At 53.4% G+C, this 15,592-nt stretch overlaps 1 protein-coding gene across 2 annotated transcripts in view; it reads left to right on the forward strand.

The window, feature by feature from the left end:
- The window catches only part of CAPZB (capping actin protein of muscle Z-line subunit beta), a 130,891-nt gene that overhangs the window by 87,518 nt on the left and 27,781 nt on the right, over window positions 1–15,592 (forward strand). For both annotated transcript variants that reach the window (XM_064493987.1, XM_031464229.2), the window contains exons 3-4: window positions 1,473–1,594; window positions 6,685–6,798. In XM_064493987.1, the coding sequence (XP_064350057.1) occupies window positions 1,473–1,594; window positions 6,685–6,798 (236 nt within the window). The remainder of the gene's footprint in view (window positions 1–1,472; window positions 1,595–6,684; window positions 6,799–15,592) is intronic.

Below are 15,592 nucleotides of genomic sequence, written 5' to 3' on the forward strand. Positions count from 1 at the left end.
TGCATGTGAGCTTTAAGTAGACAATGTGCCCATACAAAGGGCCTAGCATAGTGCATGAGCCACAGCAGCCCCTTGGAAATGGGAGGGGGTGATACTCTCATCACCAAAACTAATTGTAAATAGCCCCATTTTTATTTGTATGGTTTTTTTTTTGTTTGTCTGAGGAGGTGGGTACACAGGTGATTGTTGCATCAAGAAGGAGGAATTCTGAAATAAGCACCTTGTGGGGTTAATGGTGTGTGCATTTCTGGGGGGCTGGTGCTGCTCCCTGTATGAGAAACTGATCGTGTCCATGAGGCCAGCATTTATGTGAGCCACAAGGCAGGGGAACCATCTTACAGTTGTGTCAGACAGTGCCTTCCAGGCTGAGTTCTGAAGCCTCATGGTCGGCAGAGATGACTCGAGAAAGCCCACGGAGGCTGGGTAGTGTCTGAGGTGGCGGTGCTCCCCAGCCATGTCCTCCTGCTGGCGGTGTGGGCCTTCTGGAGGCACAGACACTGCTGTAGCTGTCAGCCCCTCTGCGGAGCTGCCCTTCTGGGTGTCTCTGCCACATGACTTAACTTTTCCATTTGGAAGGGTTATTGGTGCAGTTGGCAGCCACTTGTCTGGTAAACGATATGGTGGGGCCTTCGTAAACCCAGGCCCATGAAACGAATAAGTCAGCACATTGAAAATATAGCATGGAAGTGACTCAAGCCTGAAAGAATCCATTCCTGAGAGCACTGCCATCCCTTCCTGGAATATTTTGGTGGAAATTGATGTTTGAGTTGGGAGCAGGAGGCCAGGGGCCTAGTTACTAGCAGGGCTGTGTGTCAGATTCAGCAGCGTTTGCCCGGGGATTCAGCCCTGCCTGCCGCACCCCCCGGGCCGCCGCCTCAGCCAGGGGCTCAGGGTCAACCTGAGAACTGGAGCTCGGCGCTGGGGGTGCTGGGAGCGCTGGGGGCGCTACCTTTGCAGCAGGTAGGGCAGACTCCACAAGGCGACCTGGTAGTGCTCGGCCGGGGGCCTGGAAAGCGCTGGAAACCACCCAGCACGGGAGCCTGTGCGAGTCCTCCCGCTCGGGTGGGTTATTCTTCCCCGGTTCTTTGGGTTCCTGTGTATTTCAGATGTTTACCTTCTTCTCAGGACTTCAGCTTGTACTTTGCCCACCAGAGACCAACACCAAGCACATATGTACTTAAATGTGCTAGACCACCCCGACGGCCAGGTAATTAAAGCTGAGCGCAGTTTGGAAGGAAGGCTGTATTGGAAATCACGCTCCCCTGTAATTTAAGAACAAGTTTCTTTACAGAGGGACACAGTTGGTGTCAGAAACATGTGGAAAAGAAAGGAACAAGCCCATAATCCTGGCAGGGTACCAAGGGCCAGATGTTCAATACGCTGACCATGGTGTGGCTCCAGTTGCCGTTGGCCGACCTGGGTTTGATGTGTTATTTTAACCCCTGTTCTGCCTTTTCCTCTCTTTCTGCCAGGTCCCCAGTCTATGTGAGGATCTCCTGTCTTCTGTTGACCAGCCACTGAAAATCGCCAGAGACAAGGTGGTGGGAAAGGATTATCTTTTGTGTGACTACAACAGAGATGGGGACTCCTATAGGTGAGCTCCTGCCCCAGGCACACCGTACCTCAGGCCACTCAGTACCTCTGCCAGCAGCCCAAGGACCACTGAGCTTTGACAGCCTATAAGCCCTTTTTCTGTTTGTCCTTCTGCTCGTCCTTCCTCCCTCCCTCATACCCCTTCCATCCTGTCGACCAGCAGATGTTTATGGAGTGCCTCCAGTGAACCAAAGTCCTTGCCCTGGTGGAGCTTACAGTCTAATGGGAGGAGGATGTTGTTCAAAACCAGTGAGCTGCTTCGTTACAATTGCATCAAGTCCTGCAAAGGGGAGGGTACAGGGTGCACACCTGGTGGGATCCGAGCACAGGGAGGGCCTGCGTGGTTGAGGGCATGCGGATGGAGCTGTCAGACACACCGCCCCTCCCTTTCTCTTTCCATCAACACCAGGGCTGTGAATACCTGAGCTGACATTTGTCCCTGCCCTGGGGCATCACTGGTCTAGAGCAGACATGACTCATGCAGCCGGGGCTAGGCTTATTCAGGGTGTGAGGGTAGCCTAGGAAAGGCTGAGGTTAACTCCAGGAAGACCTCCCGAAGGAGAGGATGTCAGAGTTAGGTCTCTGAGGGTGTCTAGGAGTTCTTCCTATTAAAAAAGATTGGGAATCCCTTAACCAGTCTAGTATTCCTGTGGTCGTTGGCTGTAGTTGGTGCCTTGGAGATGGAGGAAGAGCACAGTCTACTTCAGGTTTATGTAGAGGCCACAGAACCTGGGCAGAGTCTTACAGCTTCAGCCTCAGTCTCTTTGTGGGGAGGGGGTGGGCCTGAGAAAGGAAAGCAGGAAAACATAGCTGGAGTCAGCACTGCCCCCTGTAGCAGACGGGAACTTTGACAAATTACTTATTGTCTCTGATCTTTAGTTTCCTCATGTATGAAATGGAAATGATAGTATTCGTTCTTTCAACAGAATGCTAATTACACATCTCTGTGAGCAGGTGCTCGGTGTGGCAGGCACTGTTCTAAGTCACTCTGCGGTGCCGCTTGTATCCAAGTCAAGGACCCTGGCAGTTAGCAAGTGCATAAACAGTGTGGATGGTAAAGAATGGATGAAGAAATAACAAAGGACCAGGGGAGGGAGCGGTGGGATGCAGAGACAGGGAAGGCTCTGACGCTGGTGGCCAAGTTTGAAATGAAATTTGAGGATAAAGAAGTTCAGTCCCCACACTCATCCAGGAGGACAGTGTTCCGGCGTTAACGGCCCTGGGTGAGGATGAGCTGGTCAGAGTCAGCCCGGCAGGGAGGCCTTCCAGGCCAGGATGAGGGTAATAGGACTTAGTACAGGGCACTTGGGTTAAAAGAAATAGCATGTGTGAAGTACTGAACAGTGTAGAACTTGGAGTGAGTTACAAAGATTCAATTAATAGTGACTTTTTAAAAGAGACAAGACAACTGTTTTATAATCACGTCCCTTTCCTAGCTTCAGATGGTTATTAGGGAAAGAATAGATTTTGGCCTGATCCAGACTGGAGACTAGAGTGGAATTGGGGAGAAGTAGTCAAATGTGAGGTAAGTTTTAAAAGTGAAGCATTCAAGTTTTAAAAGTGCAGCACTGTCTGCAGGTGGACAGGGTGTGGAAGGATGAGCTGCTGAAGGTGGGGTCGGTGTGTATTGAGGTGAGGCAGACTCTGGGAGGGGCTGGTGTGGGGACAGCTGAAACTGCCCATTGGATGGAAGTGGAGATGTTGGGTAAGGAGGCTGTGGGTGGTCTGAGTTCAGGGGCTCCGGGTGGAGCTGCAGCTGCAGGTGTGCGTGTCCCAGCACAGCGGCACTGAGAGTGCCCTGCGGTAGATGAGGCTTGGCCTTGGAGGGCTGGCCGCTGTCCCGCTTGTGCGCGTAGGGCCAGGCCTAGCCCTCACTGGGAGAGGGTGCTAAGGGGGCCGACAGGCCAGGGAGCCCATGGCCAAAGGACAAGCAGCCTCACCAGGCACCAGGTTCATAGGAGGCTTCCTGGAAGAGGTGGTCCTGGAGCTGAGTCTTGTTTGGTGTCGTCATGTTTCCTTTTTCCACCTGGAAACCAGGGCTTGCTGTGTGAGGCAGCTGCTCCTCAGCAGCTAGTGGAAGGGCTGGGATCATTTCCAGTCAGCGCCAAGGCCAGGCCTTCCCAGAGGTGTGGTGCCTGCAGCCCCTCCAGGGCGCCCCGCTGGCTCCCACTGCGTTCCTGGGGCTCCTAGAGGGGCCTGGGGGACTTCAGCCGGAGAGGAGCCCAGAGTGTCAGGCACAGGGCTTTCCTTTTTTCTCTTCTTGGTATAAAACTTCAAGGTCTTCTGATTTTCTCCACACATTTCTGTCCTAACTGTGTTTGATCGTTTGCTTAAATAAGATCCTTATGGTGTGATTGTTTGCCAGCAGCACTGTTTGAAACCTGTTAGCTGAAACAAAAAGCATTCTCTGAGGGAAATGAAAGGCCTGACTTTTGAAATCTAAGCGTTCCTGTCCATCTGTCTTTTTTCAAATGGCCTCCATTTAAGCTCTTAAATGTGTTCTGAGTGCCCCTTCCACTCAGAATATTCTGGGTAATGTTATGATTTTTCCCCCAGCTACAATTACCCTGGCTCCAGGGCTAACGGCTTGAAATGCTGTCGTCTGTGAGCCAGGAGCAATGTGAGTTACAGGCTTCTCGAAAATTCCAGGCCCCCAGTTGTCGAGAGAGATGGGCTCTTCGTGTCGAATCAGGTCGCCTTTAAATGGAAGCCAGTTGGGGTGGGTCACCCGGGCCCCCAGGACAGCACTGGCCGTGCAGCTGTGGAAACGCAGGTCTGACCTCTGAGTGGCTGAGGGGAGTCTAGGGGCCGCAGGGGAGGTGGGGAGTTGAGATCCTCATGCTTGGATTCCTTTCCACTCCCCTTGTGAGTGGAGGTAGCAGGCCTAGTTTACAAATAAATGGTGCTGGTGGTGACAGCATTCTGCAGCTCCATCCCTGTCTCTGGGTCTGCTGAGAGGTCTTTGCTAATTTGTTTGTTTGTTATGCTTAGGTGTCCCGCTGCAGAAAGTTGTTCCGTCTCTGTCGGTTTGGGGGGCCCCAGCAGAGTTGCTCTGCACCCTTTCTTCCCCACCCCACGCCATGAGGCTTCACTCAGTGCCCACAAGCTCGGTGCCGGGCGCTGCAGCGCGAGGGCCGGGGCGGGGGGCAGGGATGTGACAGCTGCAAGAATCAACATCTGTGTGGGGGTGAGGGGGTGGCGGGGGTGGTTACTTCTGCTTTGTGTTGGGGGTTGCAGGCGGGTGTGCAGTAATCCATCCATTTTTCTATTTTTTTAAAATTCTAATGAGCATGTGGTTGAGTGCCGGGCACTATTCCAGGTGCTGAGCAAACAGCGGAGAGCAAGACAGACAAGACTCTTGCCCTCTTGGAACTTAGGTTCTAAAGTTGGTTGTCTAAATCAGTTCAAATTAAATAAAATTAAAAATCCAGATCCTCAGTCACACAAGTCCTCAGGAGCCGCATGAAGCTGGTGGACAGCGCAGAGACAGAACATTTGTTTTGAAAAGTTCTGTCAGGCAGCCCAGTTTTGAGAGATGAGAACAATGAGAACACACAGGTCAGCCCTGCTCAAGGAGGGAGAGGCCTCTGGAGTGAGGGCTAGCCCGGTGTTGGCTTCACACCTGCCCTGCAAGCCAGGTGGGGTCCTGCTTGTCCCACGACTCTCCTGTGGCCTGTGTATGGTCTGATGTGACCACAGGAGCTGGCTGCTGGCCACGGGGCAGCAGGGAGCGTTTCCCCTCATGGTTGCAAAGTCTCTACCAACACTGTGGTGAGTGGGGTCGGGGAACAGTTGGCTTGAAGAGAAGGGTTTCCAGGCACCTGCTTTGAGGTGGCCAGGGCAGCTGCTGCCTGGAGACCCTTTAGGGACACCAAGCACAGTGACTCTTCCCCTACTTACCTTTGTGGACCAGTAGCCGAGAGAGCCAGGACCCCTGCCTGAGGGCGACTCAGAGAAGACGCCCAGCCTCCTTGACTTGATTTGCTGATGTAGGTGCCAAGCATCCAAGAAGGATGTTTGTGCACAAAATTGGTTAAAACTGGGGTCCAGGAGATGGTGATACCTTTTTCTTCCTTACCATCAATCCCAAATCAAAAGGTTCTTTCAAGTCCTCAGTGATGTGAAGTGCTGTTGTCAGGAAGGGAACCCAGGAAAGGTAGTGGGGTTTCCTACAGTGGACACTTCGAGGTGTTTGTGCCTGAAAGTCTGAACTCCCACATTGCCCTCTCCTGTTCTTTCCTCTCTCGCCTTTTTAATTCTTTCTCTGAACTCCACCTGTAGGAATTAATGAGTAGGTATTTCCCTTATAGCCCCCTTTCCAGTACTCTGTGATTAAATGCTTTCCTGATGTGCCAGAATACATTTTTAAAAAATGCAGCAAGTTCTTGGGCTGGAAAAAGTGAGGCTGGTTCTCATTACTTAGCAGCTTGTGTGTGTGCACCGTCCCCGGAGGCTGGAGAGCTGTCCTCTGTTCACGGGAGAACTCAGGCTTTCTTACGTGTGATCAGCCTTTCCCCGTGGGGCTAGCTCTCTCACCTGCTTCCATAACTGACAGCTCTCTTCTTAATCCTTAATTGTGTGTGAAGGTGTTTGAGGAGTAAGTTTCTCCAGAGCTGCCAGCAGGTCAGGGAGGAGAGAGGGCGTCTGTTGATCAATACAACGGTAAAACAAAAGGAAATTGGGAAAAGGGTGAGAAGTCACATTTGTTGAACACTTACTGTGTGCCAGTCTCTGGTCTAGACACTTGATGTACTTTTCTTCTTTGCTCCTCAGAACAGCCCTTTGGGTAGCAAATAGTAGCCTCAGTTTGCACATGAAGAAAGGGAGGTGCAGAGAAGTCAAGACACCTGTCAGAAATCCGCAGCTGGTGGGAGGTGGAACCCGGGGCTCATACCCAGGTCTGGTGGAGTCTGAGTGAGCCCTTGCTCTGCAGACCTCAAGAAAGCTGTGTTTGTGGCCGGGGCCTGGAAGGATCTTTGCTGTGGATGGTGGCTTTTCCTCTGCAGTTTCAGAAGCTGGGGCTTGGACCTGCAGCTCACCAGCCATACCTCCCTGGAACGATTCACGTGGTCTCCTTTTTCTCCCCTCCAGGTCACCATGGAGTAACAAGTATGACCCTCCTTTGGAAGATGGGGCCATGCCTTCTGCTCGACTGAGAAAGCTGGAGGTGGAAGCCAACAATGCCTTTGACCAGTATCGAGACCTGTGAGTCACACGCGCCCTCTGCCCTGCCGCTCTCACCTTGTCCATACGTAAATCACAGATGGGACCACGACCAGGCCAGGCAGTCTCCCGCGGACCTGCCCCCTGGCTTGCCTAACTTGTAAAAGTTCTGAGCACCCACAGCAGGGTACTGGGCGCTAGCGTGGTCATCAGGTCTTTCGCAGGTGGCTGGGTGCTAAGGTGTTGCCCTTCCCGGGTGACACTCTGGATCCTGCTGCTTCATCGTCACAGCAGTGCTGCTGGGGCTGAACGCCTTGCGCAGAACTCAGTGCCGGGCATTTCATGTACGTTGTCTCCACTCACAAACTTGGTCGTCACTTTAGTCCCCATTTTTCAGACAAAGAAATGAAAGCTCATGAAGGTTAAGGTATTTCTGTCCAAGGCAGGCGGCCGAGCGAGGAATCAAACCCAGCTGTGTCCGTCCCCCAAGGCCCCTCTGGTTTTCTGCTGTAGGGCACGTCCTAACTCTTCTCACCTGGGGCTCAAGACCCTGCTTCCGGATCCGTCGCTGGGCAGGAGGAGTCGAGGTCCTTAAACAGTGGGGCTTGGGCTGCCCCTCTCCGAGCTCACATTTTGCTGACTGCTGAGTTTGTTGGGGGCCTCAGCCCCGGCTTTGGAAAGTGCTTTCGCTGGTCTCCTTAGATTCCTCCCCTTTCTGCTGCACCATCACAAAGGGTGGCCACCTCATCAGCCTTGCAGGGAAAGGCTCCAGAGAAGCCTCATCCTCTGAAGCACTGTTCTCTTAGTCAGTGGAATCACATTGTTAAGTTCTACACTGAAAACTCAGCACAACTGTAACGTATGCGATGCTACCTTAGTACAAGTTCAATCATTCGGGGGAGGGCTTGGCAGACACTTCTGTAAAGGGCCAGAGAGTAAACATTTTAGGCTTTGCAGGCCACGTAAGTCTCTCTCACGTTCTCTTTGTTCTTTCATGTGTATATATATCATCCTTTAAAAATATAAAACCAGTTCTTGAGCTGTTGTCCCAAAGCAGGTGTTGTTCCACTTCGAACAGGAACTGCAGGTCTCCGTCGTGCCGACGGTTGGAGTGGTCGTTGAGTTCTCAGTAGATTTGATATAGCACATTCAATAAAGAATTTCCTTTCGAAGCTGGTTCTGGAGGAAAAGGGACACCTCTCAGTCTGACACACAAACAAACAACCCCATGACACTTAAGCAAAAACACAGCTCTGAGGAAGCCCCAAACAAATGGCCCCAAACATTTGAGTCTCCCCTGAATGCATCAGCTGTGTGAATCCGCTTTATCTTCAGTATCTATCACGTGCCAGTATTTTACAGACATTATCTTTAATCCTTTCAAGAACCTCTGGGCCAGTATTTTACAGACATTATCTTTAATCCTTTCAAGAACTTCTGGGGGAGATGATTTTCCCTTCTTTACAGATGAGGAAACAGGTTCTGAGAGGCTAAATGACTCACCACAGGACATAAGGGTGAAGATCTAGGATTTGAGCCCATATTTTCCTGAAGTTTCCACAAATTCTTGATGTTCACAGTTGGAATAAATTTTAAGTGTTTAAAGAGTTCTTCCATCTAGAACTTCACCCTGCTGCAGAATAGCTCCTCTTCCAGGGATGCTGAGAAGCTGTCTCGTTGCTGTTGTCTCTGATCTGTTACTCAGCCATTTGGCAAGAAGCCAATCCCGCTACTAAATAAGAATTCCTAAATGGAATCAGTTTCATGTGATAGTGATAATATTGATGCTAAAATAGCAGTGAGGATGACAGCCGTTAACAGCCAGTGCCTGCGAGCACAGCATTAACTGCCTCGCGCTCTTACCCCATTTCATCCTCACGTCAGCCTGTGCCAGAGGATTATCCCCTTGTTATAAGTGAGTCAACAGATTCAGAGAGGTGAGGTCACTTGCCCAGGGTCACACAGCCAGAAATGTATTTTATATAAAATCATCCTTTTCACTCCAGCGTCCAAAATTTATTCACTTACTGGACCAGCATTTTGAGTGTTTGCCACGAGCCAGGTGCTCACCAAGTGCTAGGGCTCCAGCCTTGAATCCAGCCGACCAGGTCCCTGCTGTGTCTGCTGTGGGAAGACAAATGAGTGCAAACAGGTCGGTGTTTTGGAGGGTGACGGGACAGGGAGTGACTGGGGACTTTAAGTGCAGGGGTGGGGGATGCCTCTCGGGGAGCTGACACCGGAGCTGGTCTGATGCTGGGTGGGGAAGGAGCAGTCCGGGCAGAAGGCGGCTTGTGCCAGTGGCTCTAGGCCAGGGCAGCTCTTGGATTCTCCAGGGATCAGAACGAGACTAGTTCTAATTTCCTATAGGTTTAAACCTTTGGGTTGTGATTTCCTGAATGAAGTGATGGAGACATGTTGCCTTGTGCTGCCATTTGGGACCAGACCTGGGGATGAGTCCAGTGTCGCCTTTGCTCCTTCCTTCCTTCCTTCCTTCCTTCTCCTGTCTCGCTGGTTCTCACGTATAATGACACGTGGTCCGTCTTAGGTGTGTGCCCCGATCCTTACAGTGACTGTGGGTAAGTGGGAGTTTCCTCATTAAACACATGTTGAAAGCGGTGCTCGGAGAAGTTCTCAAGCAGGTTAACCTGCTAGAAAACAGCGGGAGCTGGGGCTGGTACCCTGGGTCGAACTCTGCACTGCCTCCTGAGAAGGCTCCCTGGCCTGGGCAGATGTCCACTTTGAAGGTGGCTTTGAAGCCTTAATGACCTGTGTTTCTTTGTGCCTGGGCCTGGGCCTACACAGGTGAGCTGACCTGCGGGGAGGTTGGGAGGTGGTGACAGGACAGCTTCCTGCTCCCAGTGAGGTTCTAACTGGACAAGCCAGACCCTAAGGCTCTGGGACAGTCTGTAGAGTGGAGTCCCAGCCAGGGGTTGCCGTTCTGTCCCCAGCAGCATCAGTGTGCTCTTCACAGGGGGAGGAGAGGGTGCAAGACCTCTGGTGGCACCCACAGAGACGGGCAGGAGGCCCTTCATTCCCCCGTATGTGAGGGACGCAGGGGGGGCTCAGTTCTCCCCGTGTGACAGCAGCCACAGGCCACCAAGGGATGGCAGTTGGAGCTGTCACTGGGCAGCCAATCTTCAGTTTCAAAGCACCCAGTGTTATCAGAGTTCTGAGGACACTCCACTGAGGCCGTAAGTGAGGAGCATTTTCCCAGCTGGACCACACACGATGAGGCAGCTCGTTTCTGGCCTACTGATTATGAATCAAGTCTCCTTTTTCTTCCTCCCTCCCTCCCCTGTCTTGGTCCCTCGCTCACCTCTGGAAGTTCCCGTTGTCACAGTGCCCCGAGAGTTGTTGGCGGCCATGTCAGTGACGTTGGTAGGGCCCAGAGCCTGAACTCGCCTCCCCGTGATTCCGGAGCAGAGGGAGGTCAGCCAGGGGCTCAGAGGCCCTGTCTCTGCCTTGAGCAGCACCGGCCAGTGGTTACTCCAGGTTTTCTAGGGACCAGATTGTTCCACAGGATGAAGGGGCAGTTACCCTTCATCCCGCCCCTTCCCAGTAGAGACCTGTTCCCGTAGGCAGAAAGGCTCTTTGGCTGTCACCCCAGTGAAGGAAGCCACAGGGCTCCTCTGTGGATTCTGCCACCTGCCTTCTTTTCACATCAACAGATGGGCTCAGGCAAAGATCATTCTGAGGGGAGGCTTCACCCCTGATGTGGCCTCATGTCTGCTGGCTCTTGTCTGAGCTGCTGCCCAAAGGGCCAGGAAGATGGCCTGCATCCTGGGCCTGCCGAGAGGTGCTCGGAGCCTCGGCCAGACCACTATGCCAGAGAAGGGGAGTGACTGCTTCCCCGGGGAGGACAGACTCTCTGGGGCGCCCTGCTTCAAAGTGGGGCTTGGCCTGCGCCCCCAGGGATTGAGGACCGTGATGAGCAGGCCCATCCCCAGTGCTATCCCTGACTTTAATCCCTGATGCCCAGGTGTGTCTGAATTCCGGATTCTGATGGAGTGCAGAGTTAGATCTGGGTGTAGCTTGTGTTCTGGCCTTAAGACCAGTGACTCCCTCAAATGTCTGAAAGCTGCCTGACTCCAGCCATCGGGCTTAGAATCCCCTTGTGTTGTAGTGAGCACTGTGCTGTAAGGAGCCTTCGGGGACTTCATGTTCCAAGACTGTGAGCAGGAAGGACTCTCGCTCTGTACCAGAAAGACCGCACCAAACTCAGCTCACACACAGATTTGTCTTCATCTTCTGAATGGTTGGAGATTTGACAAAAGAAAAATAGAAAACAGAGACATGAGGTGCCCCTTCCTGCCACTGCCCTCTCCAGCACCCTCATTGGCTCATATCTTAAGGCTAAACCTGGGGGTGTTTTTTGTTGTATGCCTGTGTGCACAGGAGTGAATACAGCTTCCTGGTTCCCCTTCCTCCTGGGCTGGTCATGGGCCCATCGGCTGTGTTCTTACTCCTGGTGTTCTTAAAAAGATGAGTGGAGACTTCAGTGAGCACGTGGAGAGTGATCCAGGCCAGGCGGCCTAGAGCCACCCTACGCCCTGCAGAGAGGCTGTGCTTGCTGCCCCCAGAGGCCTCTCTCTGCCACGAGAGATAAAAGCTGCTTCCCCAGCATCCTGAGGGAAAGCCTTGGCTTCTGTCCTCTGGCTCTGGGCTTTGATCCCCGGGTCTGTGAAGGTTTTGACTTTGTAGGAAATTAGAATAAATTATCAGCACATGGAGTTAGTATGGTCAGAGTGAGGGAGCTGGGCCGGGAATGGATTGACTAGCAGGCCCTCCAGCTTGCGACTCCGATGGGGATGTACCGTCCCCCGCCCCTCCTGTGCATGGCATTTCTCCATCATGGCTTCAAAGTGCCAGCAGTTGGGGGCATGACTCCTTCCCCAAGGTGGGCAAGAGGTGAGTAGGGGCCCAGGGAGGTGAGTTGCATGTCTTCCTTTGAAGCCCACCGGTTCCTTGTTTCCCCCGCTCCTCCCAGCTCCCTGCCACGTTCTCACCCTCCCACCCTCCAGGCCCTCCCACATTTATGGATTTCCTTCTTTGCCATCCCCAGAGCAGTGGAAAGGGATCATGGCGGCGAGTTTTCCCCAAGAGAATAACTATTAAGCAACTGTTGATAGCACAACTCAGACAACCCCGATTTTAGAATAAGATAGTCTGCTGAAAAGGCTTCGGAGATGACAGGCACGTCTTGCTGGCGTGCTGGGGCTGCGGGGGGTCATGATCTACTTGTCTTGAACACCATCACTTCCCTTCCTCAAGCTCTCCCACCCTGGTCGTCAACATCTCTCCCAAACCCCAGGGTGGTTTTCTAACTAATTCATGGGCCTGGCTCAGTTAGCCCCTGGGGAGTAGGGAGAAGTAACAGAAGGGGCCAGCTCTTGGGTGGCTAGCTCACAGGATCACCTCTTTCTCGGCAGAGTTGTCTTGACCTTTCAGGCCTAAGCCTAGGGTAGCTCATCAGTCACAAAACTTCATCACTTGTTGTAAGCATGCATCTTTCTTGGGAGAGACTTAGCAGCGGGGCCTTCGACATAGGGTAGGCACTTACAGCTGCCAGAGAAACATCTTATTTGCAGTGTGAGCCGCCAGTTGGCTGCCATGAGCTCCACGATCGGTGCTTTTGAGTTTTCAGGTTCCCAAAGAAGATGGGAAACCCTCCCCACTCTGGCTTTCACCCCGGCTCTCGCCATTGCCTCTGTCCGCCCGGGTTCTGCTGAGACCAGATGTTCTAACCGAAGGGGCTGGCACTGCTCTCTTTCAGAGATGATTACTCCCATCTGTGCTAGACATCTTGCCCCATGCTCTGCGATCCTTGGCTTTTGGCTTGCAGCAGATAATAACCTTCAAACATGCGGTTGCAATTTATTGGCTTTATAAGTTAATTTTAGTGGGTGTGCAATTGATTGAAATCAAAGCTTAATGAAGGCCAGAGTCTGGGGGGTGGAGGAGTGGGGTGGGAAGGCATTTTGTGTTCTTCCTTGCTTTGGGTCTGAGATAATCTTCAAAAGCTTTAATTAGGTTTTCTAATCAGTCCTCCTTGTCCGGAAGAAGTTTACAGAGAGAAACAAGGCTAGTGTCCCTGTGGCAGTCCCAGAGCCCATGCGCCTCCCCAGCAGCGGCCAGGGTGCTTGGCAGATGGCCTTCCTCCGGCTCCCTGCCTCCTCTCCCCGCTCTGGGGCCACCTTGCAGTTGGGGGTGTTTCCGCTCCTTCCTTCCGTTCTCTGTGCCTGTCAGATGACATTTGAGCAACTGTGGCCCAGCCAGAGCAGGACATCCATATTCCTGTGTGGAAAAAGTTTGTTGCCTTGGTTTCCTTGGTTTTTGAAACTCCGTGTTCCCAGCTGCCTTCTCAGACCTTGGATCCTGGGCTCCTAGGGACTACCCCTTCCTCAGATGTGAGCATCGGGCCTGGGGAGTTTTAGTGTTCTGGTGCTGGTGGGAATAGCAGATGGCAATGGGAGTTTTTCTGCTGAAGTAAAAGTAGCAGAAGTCTGGGAAGCAGGTACCTGATGGTGGGTGGAGCCACTAAGATGGGAGGCACAGACACCTCCCAGCGGGAGTCTCTGACCCCAGCAGAGTGGGGAGGAGCGGGGCTTTCGGAGAGACTTGGTTTTGATTCTCTGTTCTGTCATTACTCACAGACTATGAGCAAGTCGGTTGACTTTTCTGAGCCTCTGTCTCCTTGTTTATTGGCAGGGTACCACTTGCCCATCCAAGGGGCTGAGGGGGCAGTTGGTGAGGTCTGTTCCTGAGGCTCACCTTGCACCATGCTGTTCATTCGACCTTCATGCATAACCGAATTCTGCTTTTGCAGCAGTCACCTGTGTGGATGTCTTATGTTCGGAGCATTTATGCTCGCAGCCATGGGGTGGCTCTGGTGCGTAAGTGGGGAGACAGCAGGCTGTGTGACGTCACCAGCCACGATAGGAGGCATCGGGTTCTGGTCGGGGCTCTGCCACCAGACTACAGGGAGACCTTGAGTAAGTCTGTTCCAGAAGTGGAGTGAAGCTGTTCCCACCTGTGGTGATGGGAGAGAGGACTTACTTATGATCCACCCACCAATACTTCCTGAGACCCGGCTGTGCTCTGAGCACTGGGGGCGTTGTGGGGGTGGGTCAGGCGGGGCCCCTGCCCTCATGGGGCTTAATGGGGTGATGAGGTGCAAACATATGAGCAAAAGACTTCCACAACGTGACAAGTGCTATGAAGGACCAAAAGCCAGGCACTAGGGTAGGGAAGAGTGTCGGCAGTGGTGGCTGGGGGAGGGACTGTGGGTTGTCTGTGGTGGGCTTGCCCCTGCTTGGAAGAGCATTATCTGAGCGGACCTGGGACCGCTGTCCTTGCAGGGTTGTTCCTTGGGCATCTGGGAACTGAGATTTTGGCCATTTCTTTCCATTCCCTGATTAGGAATGGTCACAATGTGTAAGCTGTTCATGCAAACGCTATGGTTTATGCTGAACTCCACCCTCCCTTCTGGAGTCTGGAACCCTGCTGTGTGCAAGGTAGAGGGTGCTCACCAGTGCGGTCCCTGGGCACCAGGCCTCCAAGGAGCTTCTGTGGAGACAGCACCTTACATGCGGTCACGGCGCATTGGTGGTGGAATTAGGCCTCGTGTGACTCCACTGGGAGGGCTCTTGGAAGTTCACGCCTGGTTCCCTGGGCTGCTTCTGCCTTGTCTCCTTTCACTGAAATTGTGAAACTGCGGGTGGTCTTGGGGAGCTGGGCTGGGCCGTGTACCCTGGCGGGGAGGGGCAGTGGAGGTGGCCCTCTGAGCTGTGTGGCTGTTGAGTGAAGGCTGAGCAGGACGTGGGCGGTGGGGAGCGGCGCACAGGCCCTTGTCAGGCATGGACTTGGTGTCGTCCTCGGCGCGTCGGGAGGGGTCTGAAGGGTCCCAGGGGACACAGGAACCTCTGACACACATCCTAAGGAGCTCCTCCGTGAGCCATTTGGAGGCTAGATCGGAGGGGCCGGGAGTGAAAGACCCTGACTGGACTTCTCTTAGTCTGGCTTGTTCCTAAGTACTTCCCTCTGCTGTGGCTGAGCGGGACTTGTTTGAGGTTACCCAGTGTGTCCACCACCACAAACAGCCAGACCAAGTTACCTCTGGTTTCTGGAGTCGGAACCCCACTGGGAAGTGGGTGGAAGCGCTGAGCGGGGCGCGTGGGAGGTAACAGAATTGTTTAGGAGAGTTCGGGAGCAGGCGAAACCTGGACTGTCGGGTCCGGCTCATCTGCCCCCACTGCCTGCCCCTTCAGGTGGGTCTGGGTGGCTCGCGGTGCCCTTGCCCAGAGGTGGAGGGCCTCTTCCACGTCCAAGGGTCTCCTGCAGGATCCTGCCCCAGGCACCACTTGCTACACATCCTGTGCTCTGGGGACAGCAGGGCAAAGGCCGGGAAGTCGTGTCTGGCGTCCAGCTTGTCGGCAGTGTAATTAGTGTTTGGGTTTCCACATGTATTACTTGTATCTTCAGCCATGCGTACAGAGGGCCTCTGAGACCCTTCCCTGTCTGCCGTGGGCCTCCAGCTGCCACAGTCTTGGGCTGGCGTGAGAGTGCTGGGAGCAGTTGATGGAGAGACCCCGGGTCACCTCAGCTGCGCTGTTTTGATTAAGTGGGAGGCGCGTCGAGAGAAGCCCGGTCCATTGTCCAGGAAGTTGGATTGAGTTTCTTCCTCCTCAACCCGAGCTGTAAGTTTCAGCTCTTCCACGAGCCCTGCTCTGAAGCAGGGGTGTCTGCTGCAGTTTCTAGAGCCCGTAAAGAGGGGGTCCAGACAAGCTGCCTGTTGCCCCCCAGCCTGGAGGGCAGTGACGGGAGCATCCATGTGGGT

This window comes from Camelus dromedarius, chromosome 14, assembly GCF_036321535.1.
Source record: "Camelus dromedarius isolate mCamDro1 chromosome 14, mCamDro1.pat, whole genome shotgun sequence".
Lineage (NCBI taxonomy): Eukaryota > Metazoa > Chordata > Mammalia > Artiodactyla > Camelidae > Camelus > Camelus dromedarius.